Below are 20,096 nucleotides of genomic sequence, written 5' to 3'. Positions count from 1 at the left end.
TCGGATTCGTGTTTAGAAAATTATAGCCATGTTAAAAATAACTATATTACAGCTTTAGCTGCCTACAAAACCACCCTTTGTTAATGACATCAATTCCCTAGCTGATTCCAAGCATGATGATCACTTTAGCATTCCAGCCATCATTCCTTTTTTTTAAAGATATAAAAACATGTATCCTTACCAGGATGCTTCCTCTTATATGTCATACAAAAATATGATCTTCCTTTATTGATCTACAAGTTTGTCTGGTAACAAGTAAATCCACTCGTACGGTTACCAGCAGATAATTATTATGAAATAAGAAATTTCAACAGAGATAATAGACAAATAGCTTAAATTCAAACCAAGTTAAATCTCACAAATCCAAGTAATTAAATAACGTTGAATCTCATTGAGGAGATGCTTCTCTTTTCATGGTGCCTTGGCCTTGGCTGGCGATGGAAGCAACTGCGAAGCAAAAACCATTAAAAAAATTATATCAGCAAAAAATTGGAGGATTTGTAAACGGCGATTGCCAGAAAAGCTTTACTCCCAGGTAACGTCAGTAGTTTCATACCTTGCATGACAAAAACTTTTTTCTTCAAACCATCACCACCCCTCTTTTTTTAATGTAATTACTTATAATTTACTTACATTGCATGGTTGAGTTTCAGCAGCCAGAGTTAAACAAATGAACAAGGGATCTTAATTAGAGATTTGCAGCAAAGAATATGCAAGTACCTGATAACAAGAGATAAGTGAGCTAACAAATCCAAGAGCTCCAGTTACACGGGGAGTAACTTTCTTGGGTACCAATTGAAGCAGACCAACAGCTACTCCTAGATCCAAGATTGCTTTGATTAGGGCCAGAGACCTCTCATTTGATTTTTTAAGTTTGGCTCGGTATTGCTCATTCTGCATTCACAAAAGACCAAAGCATACAAGGGGCAAGCGGTGGGTTGGAACAGCAATAAGAATGGCAAAAAAACAAAAAAAACAAAACTTTGATGGGCAACCCATCCGAAAAGAGAATGGGAAACGTACTTGATATTTATCATTTTTATTAAGATCCTTTTCTAACTTCTTCATTGATGCAGAGAGTCTTCCAAGCTCTCCAACCTGATAAAAGACAGGAAGCAAAACCATGTCATAACAACACTTTTGTGTTTTTGTTTTTTTTTTTTTTTTTTGGCGTGTTGTGGGGGGGGGGGGGGGGGGGGGTTCTTAAATCCTTGAGGGAAGCTGGGCATCAACAAACCTCAACCAAAGTAGTACAAATTGAGGCACTCAGCCAACAATAGAGAGAGATGCGGCCAAGTAGGTCTGTCCGTTCCTTGTTCTACAACAAACCAAAATTCAAATTTCTTCTTACAAACTTATATCACGGGAACCAATATAAAATACAAGGAACAAGAAAAGAAGAAACTTGGATGCCATACCTTATAAATGCCCGTTCTACCAAGCCAAACAATTTGATCAAGAAACAGGAAAGTTGACAGTAATGCATTTTTGGACTGTAGCAAGTATTAAAACAGGGTCACTAAGAAAACAAGCAAGGATAATTAATGGGGGTAAACAAATTCATTCATACCTTTCCAAGCAAAACAATAGGAAGGGGAGTTCCTGGCGGAGTTGGACTGATAAGAGCTTGCAAGTCATTGACAAACTGATTGACAGATTGAAGCATACAATGTTACGGAATTTAAACATACTGGAAAGCAAGATCAATATCAGATTTTCTGCAGCATAGAATCTCTTTATGTGCATTCCAATACCATGGGAGGAATTAGAATACAACACAAAGGTGTCCCCTTGAATTATATTTTCTTCTTCCTTTTTTTATTTTTGGTTGTTGGGGAACCTTTCCAAGGAGGGACCTTTGGACCCACCCCTACAGAGTGAACCCTGGTCCAGTACACCGCACTCCAAGAACCAAAGCATTAATACCCAATCATAACTTACTTTCGTCAATGAATGAAAAAACAGATAGGTGGAAAAGCACAAGATATTTATTACATAGGTCCAATGTAAGTACCAAATATGCAACAGTTCCAAATGAAATATAAAGACTAGGTTCACATGATAAAATCTAACCTTGAAAAGACGGAAAACCTTCCTTGCCAAGCTAGTTGATTTGTCAACATTTTGGGCTGTACCAGGTTCTCCATTACTCAAGTATTTGGAGCCATATTGTATTGCCCTGCATATCTTGTCCCTGGCTTCAGCCTTGCTCAAATACAAAGCAACAAGTGCAAGTTCTGCCCTAGTTGCATCGAGTGTACTCATCTTTTACGCTGAATAAACCTGCAAATTCGAAGTCCTGTTCAACTTCAAAAAATGAAGAATAACACCAGAGAGCATCCATCGCAAAAACGGAAGTATGTCAAGCATGTCAAGATATATTGCCATTGTTCTGCCGTGATACACTGCCTTGATGCCAGCTCTATATTTTTACCAGTTATTTCCTTGTACATTCCGTAATCAGTAATTTCCTTGTATAGCAGATTATAGTTTCCATAGATAGCTGATACGTAGCTGTACCTTTGTTCTATTCTTAAACATTTTACTCTTGTATTCAGTATTTAACTCAATACAATAGCCATGCATAATTAGGTTGGCTTTCTTACAAAGCGAACATTCCAGTAATACATAAACAACCTAGAAATAGCATGTAATCAGTAAACACTGTGGAAAGAGTGTTGGGAACAGATATACTCTCATCCAAACTCATAAATCAATGAAGAGAATCCAGATCGTATGCAACAACTGAAATTAAAAATAAAAAACCAGTTAAATTAGTTCACGCAGCACAAACAGCGTCTCATTAAACCACAATCAGAGTAGTTTTAATCCCACAAAGGATAAGAAAAGGTAGGAACCATATACGTCAACAGACGGTTTTTTCCATCGGGGCCTGATACAACAAAGATTTCTATTCAGCTTTGTGTTAATACGAGGCTATGGCTTATCCCAGTTAACTTCTACTACGAAATTAACCATCGACAGACCTAGAGTCTAACCTCTCAATTTTTCCCTTTCGCTCTATTTCCCCCACATGCCAAACAGAGATTATATTACAGGAAGATATAAAAAGATGTTGACTCCAACAAATCAATAAAACTAAAATATATCTATTAGTAAATTCCATTCTCAATCTACATTAAAACCAAAGTACTAATCTGAAACTGAAAAGGGGAAAAAAAAAAAAAAAACAGTTGAAAAATTCAATCTTTTACCCGAAAAAACTCCCTACCCAGCTGAGAAAAAAAAGAACAGAAAAATAAAACATATATTTTCCACAATTCTTCAATATCCAGCCGAAAGTTCTAATCTTGTTCATAAACAAAAACCCAAATATTATAAAAAGAAAATCTTCGATACAGAATTTGTTGCCAGTGTACTTCGAGAGCAAATCACGGATCATAGACCGGGGATTTGCGAAGTCTATATTCTACGAGAGAGAGAGAGAGAGAGAGAGAGAGAGAGAGGTGGTACAGAAGGAAGTGCCCGGTGAACTGACCTCGAGAAGCGCAATCAAGCTCCGTCCCTGCAAATCTCAGACTCAGAGCCTCTCTCCAGCGTCACCTCTCTTCCCCACTATGATAGGCTCTGTTAAAGGGGCTTGTTCGGTCCTCTCTCCCAAAACTAACAAACAAAAGGTTCGCTGCCACCTGATTTTATCAACAGTAAAAAAATATAAAAAATTAATAAAATTATTACTAAAATTAAAATCTTATTTAACTATAATTTTTATTTTAAAATTTATAAAATTATAATGATTTTTAAGTTTTATAAAAATTATATTGAATTTTGTGTTTAAATAATTATAAGATAAAAAAATTAAAAACTAAAAATTAAAAAATATTTTTATATCAAAATGAAGTTGGAAAATAACATTATAAATAGAAAATGGGATAAGGTCCAAAACATGGCCTTAACCCTCTCCCAGTCCCAATCATATTTACAGAAGTAATAATTTTGAATTCTTGACCGTTGATGGATCAACATGGATCAATCAAATGGGCCCACTTCTGAAACTTAACAGGTGGACCGTAAAAATATGAACTTTGGTCAAGCACGCATCTGAAGGAAGCAGTCAATTTGTTATGCCTCATCCCAGATAATGCGTGTGTCTGTGTCCCACTATAAAATGTTGTATTGCAGCCATGTTCGTCGTATACTCTCTTGGCTCCATATGCAAAGCCACGCCGTGAAGTCTGTGGGAGCACACTGAATGAATTAATCAAAATTAAAACACTTTTAACAGTGTGAAATAAATTTAATTTTGAATATTCCAATCTTTATATTAGAATAATTATTTTTTTATTATATAATAATAAAATAAGATAAGATAAATTTATCTTTAGCTATTTTATTCACATTAAATTTTAATATTAGATTTTTTATTTATTCATTATATAATAATAAAATAATATTACTTTAGAAAATATTAATTTTATCATTCTACTTATTATATGTGAATTAGTAATTATATTCTAATTAAATTAATAAATAAATTTAATTTGGAAAATATTTTGAAAGTTACTTTAGCTAAAGTCCAATTATTTAAAATTTAGCTAATTCATTGTGATCATATTTTGTTCAGTTCTTCTACATACCACCGGGGTTGGGCCCCCGCCGCGGCCTCGGCTGACGTGGCATGCCACGTCAGCCGAGTTAATTAATTTAAAAAAAAAAAAAAGGGGGGAAACGTAAAACGAAAACCTGTTTCTTCCGAAAACAAAAACAACCTTCGTGAGCCGCTTCCTTGTTTGGTCTGAACAAATTTGGGGTGAACGAAAATCGTGGGGCTTGCTGTCGTGGGTTGTCGCCGATCTGTGTGAGTGGCGGTCGCCGTCGTTCGTGAGCCGTGAGCCGCTTCCTCGTTTGGTCTGAACCCATTTGGACTGAACGGAAATCGTGGGTTGTTGCCGTTTAATGTTGTAGCCGATCTGTGTGAGGGGCGGTCGCCGTCGTTGTTCCCAGAGCTCTGAGTCGAAGACGAGGCTGTTGATTACCTGCACTGAGAATGGAAAGTCACGGAACCGATCCAGCCAAACGTGATACACCAGTCGAACGTTAAGCTCCGGCGAGACGAGGTAAATAACTGAAGCACCATATACATCTGTGTGAGTACCGTCGGCTGTTCATTTTCTCCATTGTACATTAGTGCAATAACGTAATCGATTTTTTTTCTCTCTATGTTCTTGGTAAAAACCAGTTGTTCCAGTAGTAGGAGGGAAAAAGTGGCATTTTTAGGCTTGTACAACGCAGGGGCAGACGAACATTAGTGAAGTACCGTCGGCTTGTAAGGTATATTATGGATAGCTAGATCCAGTACTTAGATCTGTTAAAATGTTATAAATTAGTACTATGCAATGTGACTGAAATTTCCGTAAGAGGAGGAACATGTGAGAATACAGAGAGGTGAAATGCAGTGAAAATTTCTTAAACATAGGCTATGTGTCTTGCAGAGGAACAGAAATGTGCTTGACGTTGTAACTTAAAGAACATTTTTGATGTCGATTGAGGATGAAATGTGCATGTTGTTAATCAATATTCAGTTTAATTTTAAGAACTAATTTAAACTAAAATGGTATGTAGAAGAACTGCTAATTAAAATGGCAAGGAAATCTACTCCACGCCTCACAGCTTGTAGAATAATAACCATATATAATTTTATAATTTTCTCAATCAGTTTTAGAATAATATGCATCTCATAAGAAAGATAGATGATACAAAAATGCGAAACTTGATGCTTGACCTGCAGTGGCTATAGATTCCTTGTGGGTGTCAGTCTAAATTTATCTAATATATGAGAAAGGGGATAGATAGTTTGAGGCAATTGTTTGACATTGATGTTTATTTTTTTAGACAATAATAAATCAAAATGAAATCTTCCTAAATATGGAAAATGAATGTCGTAATGCTGATGCAAAGTCTCTATATAGAAGTACTGTTGCAAAATAGGAAGCTAAGTCATAAGGCATGGATTTTATAAAATGAAAGGGCCTTATATGAGAATTTTCCATAAAGTCAAGAAACATGTTGTGGATTTAAGACCCTTATTTGCATTTTTACACTTCAGATTGAGTATTTGCATTTTGCTCCCTTTCAGGATGGGAAATGGGAAAGAACACCCGTACACGCAAACACCATGTAGCTCGAAACCCCCATACACGGTATGTTATATTATTTAATATATCAATAAAACTTTATGATAACTATTGATATGAGTTGTTTTTTACTTCCAAATTAAATGAATAACTTTATCCACCCTTTTTTTGCAGGACATATTATCAAGCTGTCCAGATTACCTGCATGGTTATTATGGAATCAATGTTGGGGAAACTAAAGCACCATGTACATCCTCTACAGTTAATGAAATTAGGGAGAATAGACCAACTCGTGAAGAAACTGAAGATTGTAGTGCCGGGACATGTCAGAATGTTGATGTCGATGGTGATGATGTGATTGAGGAGCCAAAGAAGGGGATGGAGTTTAACTCATTTGAAGATTTATTGAGTTATTATAAGGATTATGGTAAAAAATGTGGGTTTGGTGTGATGACAAAAAGGACTGAGAGGGCAGAAGATCAGTCTGTTAGATATGTCACCCTTGCTTGTGCTCGTGGTGGGAAGGCTCGTAATAGGACTTTCAATGTCGCCAACCCACGTCCGACAGGAAAGACCGAATGTAAGGCAAAGATTAATGCCTTAAATTATGATGGAAAACTTCGGTTGACTACGGTTCATAATGTCCATAACCATGGCCTTAGTCCAAAGAAATCTCGCTTCTTTCGATGTAATAGAGAAGTGAGTGACGCCGTCAAAAGAGTTCTAGATACAAATGACCAAGCGGGTGTCCGGTTGAACAAGAGTTTTGGATCTCTTGTTGTTGGTGCGGGCGGGTATGAGAATCTTCCGTTTTTAGAAAAGGATTGTCGTAATTACATCGATAAGGCAAGACATTTACGACTAGGCGCAGGTGGAGCTGGTGCTCTGCGAGAATATTTTTGTAGGATGCAGTACAAAAATCCTGGGTTCTTTACATTGATGGATTTAGATGATGATGGAAGGTTGAAAAATGTCTTCTGGGCCGACCCCCGTAGTAGAGCATCTTACCAATATTTTGGTGATGTGGTTACATTTGACACGACCTACCTGACGAATAGATATGGGATGCCGTTTGCACCATTTGTTGGTGTAAACCACCACGGACAGTCAATTCTATTGGGAGCAGGCTTGATATCTCGGGAGGATACGGAGACGTTTGTGTGGTTATTCCAGACTTGGTTGCAGTGTATGGATGGTATAGCTCCTAAAGCTATTATAACTGACCAAGATAGAGCGATGAAAAATGCCATTGCTATTGTTTTCCCAACGACCCGACATAGATTTTGCCTATGGCATATACTGAAGAAAGTCCCTGAAAAGCTTGGTTCTTATGGTTCCTACAAAACTGGGATGAAAAATGACTTGATGAAATGTGTGTATGACAGTCAGAGTGTTGAAGAGTTTGAAACAAGTTGGGAGAAGTTAATTACCACGTACAATTTGCAGGAAAATGCGTGGTTGCAAAGTCTATACGCTGAGCGTCAGTATTGGGTTCCACCATTCTTGAAAGACTACTTTTGGGCTGGAATGAGTACAACGCAGCGGAGTGAGAGCATGAATGCCTTTTTTGACGGGTATGTTCATGCTAAGACCAACCTGAAAGAATTTGTCGACCAGTTTGACAACGCGTTGAAAAAGAAAATAGAGAATGAAAATGCTGCGGACTTCCACTCTTTTAGTGTCACCACCCCCTGCATATCTCGATCTCTAATTGAGAAGAGGTTTCAAGATTTGTATACGAATTCTAAATTCAAGGAAGTACAACAGCAAGTTACTGGCATGATCGATATGAATCCAAAGTTACATATGAGTGATGGTGCAGTCATGACTTATATGGTAAAAGATGAAGTTCATGTGGCAGAATATACTAAACTGGTTACATATTTTGTGGACTTTAGTGAAGAACAATCACAGGCACATTGTTCTTGTGGATTATTCCAGATGAGGGGGATATTGTGTAGGCACATCTTGGCCGTATTCAGATGCAACGAGATTACAACTTTGCCAGATAGCTATATTTTAGATCGCTGGAGGAAGGATATCAAGAGGCGATACACGTTGATCCACAGTAGTTACGATGGAGGGGAAAAACGGGCAGATTCTAATAGATATTCTGAGTTGTTGAATATCTGTTATCAGATGATTACTCTTGCAGCGGGTTCGAAAGAGCATAGTCAGGATGCGAAAGCTAAGTTATATGCCATGATTGATTTGTATGGTACCAACCAAGAACCCCCATCGATGACTCAAATGGGTTCCAATGTGCATTGTACGACTGGGGATGCAATTACTGTCGGTGGTTCTGGGCCAGTACGCAGTCCAAATGTTGTGCGTGGGAAAGGCAGACCCCCATTTCTGAGGAGAGCATCCCGGATGGAGAAAGATATGCGAAAGTCCTTGGCGAAAGCGAGGAAAACACCAGGAAAGGGGAAACACAAAGAGGTATGTTTATTTAATACAATGTTATATATGCTATTATTTTAAAATCCGATAAGATATATAACCTGTTATTTGGTTATTAGCGAGATGGAGGAGATACACCCATCTTGAACACACAGAGATCTTTATTTGGCCATTCAGAGATAGATATTGTTGGAGCTGGATTAGTGGAGGTAAAGATCTAATTTATCGTCATTGTAATGAATTATGTAAATGATATGGTTGGGTGGTGTAAATTTGAATTTCTCACCAGGTGGTTCCAGAAAGCACAGCTTTGGACTTTAGTGGAACCCAGGTTCGAACTCCAGTGCTTCAAAGTCAAGAAAGTGTAAGTGGATTCCAATCTAAGTAAATCATCTTATTTTTGTAAAAATAAGATATGACGTTTTTATTCGACTGTTTCTCTTTATAGATTTTGCTTGGGTTGGATGAATCACAACCCCGTGATTGAACAATGGGATGGATGGATTACAGCAATTGCACTATTTGAATTTATGGATAATGAGTATTGTAAAGATTTTGGGTGGCTTTGTGGAATTACGTGGATTCTAGTGGAAATGGATGTAACTTTTTTGATAATTTTTGTGGATGTATGGATATTTTCGTTAGGGGGGTTGATGGGGGGTTAATGTAGATTTTTGAGAATTTTTGTGGATGTATGGATATTTTCGTTAGGGGGGGTTGATGGGGGGTTAATGTAGATTTTTGAGAATTTTTGTGGATGTATGGATATTTTCGTTAGGGGGGTTGATGGGGGGTTAATGTAGATTTTTGAGAATTTTATTGGATGTATGGTTATTTTTTTTAGGGGGATTGATGTGGAGTTAACACTTATTTTTGATAATTTTTGCCAAAAAATTAGACCTTTTTTTTTGGCGTCTTGCTGTGGAGTTATTGAATATAGAAAATATTCTCTCTTGTGTTCCTCATTCTAATTTTTTTAGGGGGATTGATGTGGAGTTGCATTTGTATGGATTAGGGAGCAAACAATGTGTATGCAGCAGGTGGAGTTAAGGAAAATTGGTGTGAAGAATGAACAGAATTTTAGACTTATAAGGTGTTGAAATGATGTTTGTGGTTTTAAAAGAAATTGGAAGTCACTAAATGCATCAAATTTTTAAAAGAATTGCACGTATGAATAAACAATCACGCTGCAGGAGAGTTGCATGATAGATAGGACAACAGGCAGCAGTGTTAGATATGTAGTTTTGCATTATGGGATTGATAACAGGTTTGTTGACAATTAACAGGTTGTGTGATTGGGTTAAGTACAGAGTGATGGCCCGCGTTGGTCTATAGTTAGGTAACTACCAGGTGTTTGTTAAGGATTCAATGCCATATGTCCAGAACCTAGTTGCTGGACTGAGTGAGATCTCACGCAATACACAAACTAAATGTGAACCTAGCATATGCAAGTTAATCTTCTGAACAGAACATACTGCAAGTTAACAGGCTGAACATACATTCAGCAAGAAGAGAGTTTAATCGACTCAGAATTGGGGAGAAATATGCTGATAACTTCTGAGGTAAATACAAAGGTCAATCATACAGATCTAGCAGACTCAGACTTCAAAACTAATACTACTTCTGAACATACAGCTACTGCAGGTTAATGTTGGATGTACATTACAACTTAGACATAGAAAATAAGCGAGAGTTTCTGAACATTACATATTCTTGCATTGGAATAATCAGTTAAATACTACATAATAACAATAGACAACAACCACAAAAGCCCAATAAAGCCGGAGTAGTGCACGTGAACGCCTTATGGAAATCTCTCTCAACTCAAGCTCTTTCTCCTTCTTCTCGAGTTCTTTCTCCTTCTTTAAAAGTTCTGCGTATATTTCTCGAAATTGATGTTGGCAGTGGTGTTCGCAATCGTCATTACTATCTGCCCACTTGAAAAATTTGCAACATGGTAAGCCCTGGTCAAAGCGTGGTTAAAAAGAGTGTTAGATGTCACTAACACTAAATAATGGATATTCTATTTAGCCTACCAATATTATGTAGTTACCTTTGTGTTATACTTTGGACAACCTAAGAAGGGTCGTCCTGGATTTCGCTCAGTTTTTGAGTATCGCACTACCGCTTCAAGCTCACAGAAGCAAAATTCTGGACCCTCCTTTGTAGGTTTAGCAAAGGATGCAGAAGTCATTGATGATGATGATGATGACATCTGGACGAAAATGCATACACAAATGTGCAAGTAAGCAGTTCCCAAATCTAATAACTGGATATGAACAAAACTGAAACAGGTTCTAAATATGGTAGGGAAAAACAAGTGCTAATTCATTCTATTGAATTCCCTCAAAGGAGTCTTGTGATGTCTCGGTTCTAACACTTGTTTTGACATAAAAATACATTGTATGTAATCATCATATGCCATAAATCTAAAAATGGTAATTTCTGTAAACATCAAAACACTACACTATAGCATTGAGTCAAAGCAAACCTCCAATGCATGCCAAACATTAAAATCAAACCGTGTACCCCATTACCACAACATTATCATCAAGCTGTAAAATTATCCAACATACTTCCAATAAACATGACTCAAAGCAAACATTTAAACTTTATGAACAAAGTTTGAATTAAAAAAATTAAACCATGACTCATGTTTCTAAAGCTAACAGGACAACTTAATCAAACAATCAGAGTATACCAATGTCTCGGTTCTAACACTTGTTTTGACATAAAAATACATTGTATGTAATCATCATATGCCATAAATCTAAAAATGGTAATTTCTGTAAACATCAAAACACTACACTATAGCATTGAGTCAAAGCAAACCTCCAATGCATGCCAAACATTAAAATCAAACCGTGTACCCCATTACCACAACATCATCATCAAGCTGTAAAATTATCCAACATACTTCCAATAAACATGACTCAAAGCAAACATTTAAACTTTATGAACAAAGTTTGAATTAAAAAAATTAAACCATGACTCATGTTTCTAAAGCTAACAGGACAACTTAATCAAACAATCAGAGTATACCAATGTCTCGGTTCTAACACTTGTTTTGACATAAAAATACATTGTATGTAATCATCATATGCCATAAATCTAAAAATGGTAATTTCTGTAAACATCAAAACACTACACTATAGCATTGAGTCAAAGCAAACTTCCAATGCATGCCAAACATTAAAATCAAACCGTGTACCCCATTACCACAACATCATCATCAAGCTGTAAAATTATCCAACATTCTTCCAATACCATTTACTCAAAGCATAATAAAATGTAAGAGATTCAGATTAAAAAGATGACTCACAACCAAGACCAATCCAAGAAATACACGCAGCACAAAATTATCTCTGATGTAAGTGGGGGTGTCGTCGTGTGTTTAATAGATATGAACTTAGGAAGGGTTAGGGTTTGAGTGGTTAGGGTTAGGTATAGGATTCGGGTTCGGGTTAGAGTGTTTAGGGTTAGGGTTCGGATTAGAGTGTTTAGGGTTAGGGTTCGAGTTTGAGTTTGAGTGGTTAGGGTTAGGGTTAGGGTTAGGGTTTAGGGGCTTCGTGGGAAGGGGATTTCAGAGAGACGTCGCCGATCTGTGTCAGTGGCTTCATGGAGAAGACGAACACAGAAGTCGAAGAGAAGATGGCTCGGTTTCACGGAGAAGACGAAGCTGTGATGAATCGTGGGGGGAGAAGAAGAAGATGAACCAGTGGAGGAAGATGAAGAATCGGGGAGAGAATAGAGAGAAGAGGAAGACGAAGAGAAGATGGCTCGGTTTCACGAAGAAGACGAAGCTGTGATGAATCGTGGGGCATGGGGCGAGAAGAAGAAGATGAACCAGTGGAGGAAGATGAAGAATCGGGGAGAAAATAGAGAGAAGAGGAAGATGAAGAGACGATGGCTCAGTTTCACGGAGAAGACGAAGCTGTGATGAATCGTGGGGCATGGGGCGAGAAGAAGAAGATGAACCAGTGGGGGAAGATGAAGAATCGAGGAGAAATAATAGAGAGAAGAGGAAGATGAAGAATTGGGGAGAAAATAGAGAGAGGAAGAATTCGGACGAATGAGGGGCGAGACAAGGACCGGAGGCCAAGAAAATTAATTACAAACTAAAACGACGTCGTGGGGCTAATTTGCCACGTCGGACACGAGGCCGCGGCAAGGACGCGGCTCGGTTGTACACAACATTTTTCTATTTTGTTTTCTAATAACTAAATACTTAATAGATTTAATTTTTAGCCAATCAATTGAAGATGTTTAGAAGTTATTTTTTAGGTTCATGGACCTCTGGACAAAGTTCGATGGGCTAAATCCCTGTAGAATGCAAATGGGCATTGACAAAATAACTCAATGGACACTGATTGTTTCGGCCACTGAGGCCCGGTTTGATTAGCCAGTTCAGATAAAAATATCTTATCTAGAGTTGTACGATACGACACTTTTAGTTATCTAAACGCAATATTTTATTTTTTAAGTTTTGAAAATATTTATTTAGATTAATAATAAATAAACTGTATAAAACAGTAAAAATTGACATGAACAGTACATAAACAATGTAAAACTTACGTGAACATTATATGAACAGTACACAATTTGGAGACTCTGTAAAATTGTGGGACCCATACCTTTTTCAAATCTCATTATCCAAACACATTTTTTTACAAACTATTTCATTTTATCTTAACTCAAAAATTTTATTACTATTTAAAATATCTCATCTCATCTCATTTCAACTGTGTATCCAAAAGTTTGACAAAATTCAATTTGGTAACACTAACTTAGGGGACCAAATATATTTGTTATTTTCTTCTTTCCATAGCATTTCTTTGATCCAAATACACTTCAGTCCAGAGTTTTGCTACAGGTTTTAAGAGACAGGCTGATTATGTGGGTTTGTTTCAGGGTTGATGTATGGTGGTTGGAGTAAAATGGTACCAAAAAGCACTGAGTTTTGGACACCTCAGAGTTAGTGCTCTATCTGCTTTATAACAAACCATATATTCCATGATGTCATTGTGGTTTCTTTAATCTTTGGGTTGCAATCCAAGATAACCACCATCTTTACCACGTCATAATATCCAAAGCTTGATAAATAAGGTTTTGGAAGCATTCCCAATAGGATTTCAAGGCTGGGTTCAAAACAAAATACAAGGATTTTACATATATATGCATGCATGTAAAGCAATGTTTGAAAAATGCTCAAAGTAAATTCTACATGTTAGAATTCAACACCAAATCATAACCCTTTTCTTATGTTTAAGGGAAGCTCAGAAGCATCATTTTGAAGCATTGAAAATACCCAAGTGGTGGCAGGTACAGACCCTTTCAGTAAATTAGACGCACTGTAATGCAGGCTTCAAAAGTCCAAATTCCAGCTGCCTGTCCTGCTCGAATGTTAAAAATCCTCTATTTTCTACCAACAAAGATGGTGCATCATACGTCACAGACTCACAAGTATAGGTGGTTTCATGAACCGCATCAACATCCTTCCACAAAAACTTTCAGAAAAGCTTACTTTGATTCAGATGCCATTATTGCACCACTGTACTAGAAACATAATCATCACCTTAGAATAACCACGAACATATCTTCTGTCACAGAAATCCACGAAACAATAAATATGAGGAAAGAAGGAAAATACGCAAGCAGCATAGAGAGACATAAATTAATAGTAGAACATTGATTGCATGGAATAGCAAGCTTGCGCATTCCAAGTTCATATCATAAACAACTTTGTCTCATATAGACAATGAAACAACTAACATAAAAAACTGGGGGGGGGGTGGACACCATTATACAAAAGCCACTTGCAATTAGCTTCTATTTTCTGCTGAACAGACTCCTTAGTTTTCCTCTTTCTAACCGCTCCAGCAGTTTCTTGGCACCAGGGATGTCCATTTCTGTGAGCTTTTTAAGATATCCAATTGCTCCATATGAGATCATTAGCTTCTTACATTTCCTACTTGAAGAAAGAGATCCAAGGCAGAAAATTGCATACTTTTTTGCAGTGTTATGTGGAGTTGGGTCAAGCAATTGTACCAAACTCGGCACACTCTTGTCATCCCTCTTAACTTCCCTGCAGTTCTGGGAAAGGATAATCAAGCTTGAAATTGCTTGTGCAGCAACCTCTCTAACACCATTTGATTTAGCCTCAAGCATCTTGACAAGCAGAGGAATGCATCCAGCTTCACCCACCAATTTCTTAATCTCTGTTGTGGTACAAATCCGACAGATTGCTGATGCACCAGCTTGTTGTGCACCCAGCGATCCACATTTAAGCACATGAACTATCCGGGGCAGGAAACCAAGTGAAACCAATACTTCCATAGAAACCGAGCCAACCAAATTCCTTAATGCCCCAACTGCAGATTCTTGGGGCAGTGGACCATCAAGATAAACCAATAGGCTCCGAACGCCACCTTCTGAAATAACAGACCTCCTTAGATTATCGTTGCTGGCAGTGAGATTCTGCAAGCACTCTGCTGCATATTCTTTGGAACCCAACAGCATGCCACAATCAAGAAGATTGATCATAACCCTTACAATCCCTTCTTCAGCTAGAATTTGTCTCACCTCTGGGACAGCTGATATATTCTTCAAAGTACAAGCAGCCGCAGCCTGTGAAACAGAATCACCAGTTGAACAGATCTCAATCAGTGGACGAATCCCACCATGCCCAACAATTGCACGAGCTATTTCCAGAGACATAGACAACCTTTGAAGTGAAATTGTAGCCTTCTCTTTGCCCACCGAGCTACCTGACTCAGCAAGCCGAATCAGAGGAGGCAGAACTCCTTCTGAGACAAGCCAATTCTCGCAACTCCCAGATTCTGCCAGTGAGCAAATTAGAGAGACTGTCTTCTCCCGGATACGTGGAGATGTTGCTGTGAGCAATTGAACTAAAGCGGCAATATTGCTCCGGCCCAAAACAGCTAAAACATTCTTTTCCTCCTCTCTCATTACTTCAACAAGGTTGTCAAGAGCCCTGTGCTTTGCTTCCAAGTGCCCGATCTGAAGCCGAGCGAGTAATTCCCTTATATTGCTATGAGATGCAGCCTCTGGTTCGGCTGAAGAAACACCTACAGATAGAGGCAAAGTAGCATCTCCAAGAACTCCAGTCTTGATCAAAAGCCCACAGTCCCTCAAATTCAAGTCCAATTTCCCTGACAAACCATCCAAGTCACTCTGCATCCTAAGCTTGCCTTCATACTTCTCCTCAACACATAACTCAGCCAATTGAATCGCTTCCTTCAACGTCTTCGAAACGGCCTGCAATTGCTCCTTGCAAAGTGCATTCTTTGAGAAGCAAGGGTGGCTTGACAAGTCTGATAAACGTGCTGGGATCTGCTCCAGTTTTGATATTATCATCTTCCACCTACCAGGAAACACTTTTACCTCCCTAGCCTTATTAAGTGCCACTGGAACAAGCCCTTGAGCATGAGATAACCACTCTTCAGCTGACTGGGTGTCAGCCAAAACCTTAATTGCACTATCTTCCACCATGATTTCAATGTATCTTAACGATCAAATTTGGCCAAAGCAGTGACAACCGGAATAATGAGGAAACCAAGGGCCTGTGAGCTTACAACCCAGACGAGAAAACACGGTAAGGAGATGATATTTTCATAGAAAAATTAGATGGCAGTGGAGCGGTTGCAATAAGAAACACATGAATTATAGATTAAGCCTGCAGTATAAAAATAAGAGATTTGATAAAAGAACACACAAAGCAACAAATGGGACAACATCATGAGCTTCGAGAATCTTGTGTGATCACAAAAAACTTATTTTGCTGAAAGCAAGACCTGACCAACTATATCGAAGTACCCAAAGAAGCCCCACGAGTTTTCTCACACTGCTTTATAGCAAGTGCTCATTAAATGCCATATTTAAAATAAATAAAAAAATCAGAACGTATAAAATTATATCAAAATAAAATTCGAATTGATTATTCAAAACGCTGTCATTGATAACGAAAGAAGTTGCTTCTATCGGCCAGCCCGTGCCGTCCAATTAAGAAAATGTCGGCAGATTACTACTTGAAATTCCAAAAAGCCCAACCATTGTCATACCATGTAGAGTTGAAATGCATTGATATATGAGGGGCTTTTCGGAAAGTATAAACTAAAGATACAACTTTACTTTCCAACCAGGAGATCGTGAATACGATACCAGATATCTCTACTGAGTTTTTTGCTAAGTTGATCCTGATCTATATTCAACGGTTAAGATTTCTTCTTGAGGTAGGGAGAACTTGGCCTCTTAGCTGCATTTTTCCATTTTTCTCCCCAGATATGGACCTTCCTGGTTGAGAGAGAGAGAGAGAGAGAGAGAGAGAGAGACTTTCCTTTGAATTCAAATACAGGCGTCTCCATCTAAAGATGTATTTCCTTGAGTGTATTTATTTAATTGAAATGGACAAGTCACACAGGAAAAAGAAAATTTCAAGAAAATAATAAACTATTACGAAAAAAAAGATTTTCTTTTTCTCCGCAAGTTGACTTGACTTTTACTGAAGTTTTAGGATTCTTCCATTATTAACAGCCACAAACAGTGCGTTCCATCTCTACGAACTGGTTCAATAAGGAGAAGGGAAGAAAAAGAAAGGAGTAATGATTAAAAACCAGCTATTATTCTGTAGCGTCAAGAAAGCAAATTAATTTTTAAAATTCAAAAGGAAATAACGAAAAGAAAACGAAATCACATTCTTCTGAAGTGGGCATCAAAGAAAGAAAGCAAATAAAGATTCAAGAACCAACCTTTAAGACTCAGAAACTCAAGAAACTTGTCCCTTTTTACTCAGAAAGCAACCCACTATAGCTTCATCTTCAAACCTCTCTTTCTCTCCAAGCTGTAACTCGGAAATGCTTGTAAGAATCAGCAACGGACCATAACTTAACTTCAAATATCTCTCTCCTCAGTAAAATGAAAACCCAGCAGTACTTCCAAAAACAGCAATCAAACAACGGAAGGATATTCAAAAACTCCCTCCCACTCACTTTCAAAAACACCGGACCAGAAAACAGTATCTCAAAATCAGAGATAGCCACTGCTCATTTTTGTTTCGTAACGAAGAAACAGATATCAAACGGTCAGAATCATTAAAAAAAAAAAAAAAAAAAAAAACAAGAAAAATATATAGGCGAATCTTCAACCTAGAAGAAGAGGAAGCCGCCCCATGTTTGAAAAACCCACAAAGTATTCGAGCTTTACCACTACAAGACACGGAGAGACTATATATGATAATCGCAATCAAATTCAAAAATCAAACTTCACTATCTCTCTCTCTCTCTCGCTCTTGCGGAAGGAAACGTCAGTCTCCCTGTCGATTGGATTCTTTCAGTGAAAAAAACGCAGTATCTTAGAGGTTAAAGATCGAGCATGATGAAAGATTGAACGGCCATGATTGGGGTCCAGACTGAGTATCCGACCGTTTGGGATTGGGTAAAATTTGAATATGCTTTTCGAAATATTTACGTTACCAAAGTGATGACGTGGCAGAACTAGTCAGTGAAGAAAGCTTATGACTTTTTCAAAAGGATCATTATGAGGGTGAAAAGGATCCCACGTGTGAAGGAGACAGATCATCGGGAAAGTGCGTTAGAATTACGAATTGAACCTTTAGATTGATTTTGGAAAAATCAATGAAACATGATACAATATCAATTTATATATCTAGCTTTCTAGGGTTTTTATTTATTTATTTGTGGGGAAGGTTGATCTTAAAATCCCAATGATAACATCCATTAAATTTAAGTGAGCCTTGGGTTTCAAATTTTAAACCAAGGAGTGGAATCATGTGCTTAAGGAGAATCAAATAATATTTGGACATTATAATATAATAATGAGCATGCCAAATTAATTAAATTAGATTAATTATATTTATAGTCGTAAAGTATGTAAATGTCGTGTAATGTTTTTGACAAAAAAAGAGTAAATAATAAATATGAAATTTACATAAAAAATTAATTTTTTAATAATAAATTTCATTATTTTTTTAAAGAATTACATAAAATTTATGCACTTCACAAATATATCTCACATTATTTATCAAAATGTACTTGTTTGGACGGTCTCATCCTATGGGAGAGGAGATATGTGCCAAAATGATGAGCCTATAATTTCTACACCTAACTCTCTCTCTCTCTCTCTCTCTCTCTCTCTTCTAGTACTACATCTGAATTTGAATGCTATATAGTTTAAAACATAAAGGATTCAATTAATTTTCACGTGTTTATTATATAATGGCAATGATCTTTAGTGTTATATTTACTTTATTACAACTTAATCAAAGAAGGTCATACTCCACCATCAACAATACTAGTTATTTATATATTTCAAAAGCCAAAGTATACAAGTTTGTCGATTATGCTGCAGAATTGCTACGTCCACTTAACACTCAGCCATGAAAAGACATACTTATCTTATTAGCCCATAAAAGTGTATGGGAAGTTATCTTTTTCTAATACAATAAAAAAAATGAAAATTAAATCTCACACCACTACCTCGTTTGGATTTTAAACTAAGTTGAAATGAACTGATTTTATTTTTATAAATAGTAGTGAATTAAAATAATAGAGCGAGTTTTATTTGTGAGACCCACCAAAGATAAATTTAAATGTATTTAAATGTTAAGATAAATTTAAATATATTTATAAGAAATTAAAAAAAATTATTGATCCCGCATATGAAGAGATATTGAATTGAAAAATATTATAGATCTAATGTGTAAAAAGAAGCTAAGTTGAATTGAATTTAATGATTTGAAAATTATATATTTAGATGTTAAACTTAATTTAAAATTAAACTATTCCAAACTGACCCTTAGAATGTTATGATTAGAAATTTAGAAGAGCAATGTTATCACATCAAATATGAAATCCCTTTTATAATAATGCTCATCAAATCATATTTATTACTCATTACACCTGTGGTTTTTAGCATCTACAAAAAATGGTGAAAGTGAAACCTTAGTTTTTTTTTTTTTTAAAAAAGAAAAAAAAATCAACTATGAGGAGCTGTGGTCAGTATGTAGGTTTTTAATTGAGTGAGATTATAAAGACGAAAAATTCTATTCATAAGTCTTCTATATCAAACACTTTTTTTTTTAATTTTTTTGTCTTACCAAATGTGTTGTATATGAATGATAAGTAAAAATAAAAAATATATATACATATATAATATATGAAACTTTAGCTCACAAATTTATATTAAGATAAGCTGTTTAGAAAATAAACTTGTTCTTTTTTGTTTTTTTTTTTTTTTGGGGGGGGGGGGGGGGGGGGGGCTTTGCAATAAATGATTAAAGAGAGAGCGTAGCATGGAGGCTGAAGAGAAGGCACTCTGGGCGAGAAATCCGAAATCCAAGACGTGTGGGGGCTGGTCTTGGCGTTGCGTGCAGCCAGAAGGGCGTTTTAGCATTATCTTAAGTTTTCAAAATTCAAGTTCTACATTTTGAAGAATACAATAAAACAAACTTTCAGCCTCATCGTTGTCATTGTAGAAAAAATCTCGTTGTCTCACACAGATTAATTAAAGATTCATGAGCCAACGCAAATTCACACCAACTAGGTTCACAATTTTGTCTGT

General features: G+C 36.8%; 4 protein-coding genes across 7 annotated transcripts; 1 reads left to right on the top strand and 3 right to left on the bottom strand.

The window, feature by feature from the left end:
- Nucleotides 1-200: 200 nt before the first annotated feature.
- LOC122309341 (peroxisomal membrane protein 11C-like) lies at nucleotides 201-3,650 on the bottom strand. 2 transcript variants are annotated; one of them, XM_043122814.1, is made up of 8 exons: nucleotides 3,500-3,650; nucleotides 2,074-2,283; nucleotides 1,571-1,645; nucleotides 1,419-1,493; nucleotides 1,238-1,318; nucleotides 1,024-1,098; nucleotides 721-894; nucleotides 201-447 (listed from the first exon to the last, which is right to left on the bottom strand). In XM_043122814.1, exons 2-8 carry the CDS (start codon nucleotides 2,263-2,265, stop codon nucleotides 412-414), a joined length of 708 nt encoding a protein of 235 aa, XP_042978748.1. In that variant the 5' UTR covers nucleotides 2,266-2,283; nucleotides 3,500-3,650; the 3' UTR covers nucleotides 201-411. The 2 variants fall into 2 exon arrangements, with proteins under 2 accessions (XP_042978748.1, XP_042978755.1); XM_043122821.1 differs by having other exon boundaries at nucleotides 2,074-2,299; nucleotides 3,500-3,635.
- A 2,236-nt stretch (nucleotides 3,651-5,886) lies between these two features.
- On the top strand, nucleotides 5,887-8,985 carry LOC122303600 (protein FAR1-RELATED SEQUENCE 5-like). The gene is made up of 6 exons (XM_043115479.1): nucleotides 5,887-5,918; nucleotides 6,098-6,161; nucleotides 6,270-8,537; nucleotides 8,618-8,707; nucleotides 8,788-8,862; nucleotides 8,947-8,985. The coding sequence occupies exons 1-6, from the start codon at nucleotides 5,887-5,889 to the stop codon at nucleotides 8,983-8,985; spliced, it is 2,568 nt and encodes an 855-aa protein (XP_042971413.1).
- Nucleotides 8,986-10,147: 1,162 nt separating this feature from the next.
- On the bottom strand, nucleotides 10,148-11,656 carry LOC122309352. The gene is made up of 2 exons (XM_043122829.1): nucleotides 10,552-11,656; nucleotides 10,148-10,462 (listed from the first exon to the last, which is right to left on the bottom strand). Exons 1-2 carry the CDS (start codon nucleotides 10,711-10,713, stop codon nucleotides 10,226-10,228), a joined length of 399 nt encoding a protein of 132 aa, XP_042978763.1. The 5' UTR covers nucleotides 10,714-11,656; the 3' UTR covers nucleotides 10,148-10,225.
- Nucleotides 11,657-14,145: 2,489 nt separating this feature from the next.
- On the bottom strand, nucleotides 14,146-17,850 carry LOC122309327. Of its 3 annotated transcripts, none has more exons than XM_043122795.1 (2): nucleotides 17,267-17,850; nucleotides 14,146-16,194 (listed from the first exon to the last, which is right to left on the bottom strand). In XM_043122795.1, the coding sequence occupies exon 2, from the start codon at nucleotides 16,008-16,010 to the stop codon at nucleotides 14,328-14,330; it is 1,683 nt and encodes a 560-aa protein (XP_042978729.1). In that variant the 5' UTR covers nucleotides 16,011-16,194; nucleotides 17,267-17,850; the 3' UTR covers nucleotides 14,146-14,327. The 3 variants fall into 3 exon arrangements, with proteins under 3 accessions (XP_042978729.1, XP_042978720.1, XP_042978737.1); XM_043122786.1 differs by having other exon boundaries at nucleotides 14,146-16,088; XM_043122803.1 differs by having other exon boundaries at nucleotides 14,146-16,081.
- Between the last annotated feature and the right edge of the window lie 2,246 nt (nucleotides 17,851-20,096).

This window comes from Carya illinoinensis, chromosome 1 (assembly GCF_018687715.1).
Source record: "Carya illinoinensis cultivar Pawnee chromosome 1, C.illinoinensisPawnee_v1, whole genome shotgun sequence".
NCBI classification, from domain to species: domain Eukaryota; kingdom Viridiplantae; phylum Streptophyta; class Magnoliopsida; order Fagales; family Juglandaceae; genus Carya; species Carya illinoinensis.
This window is presented reverse-complemented; position numbering and strand designations above follow the sequence as displayed.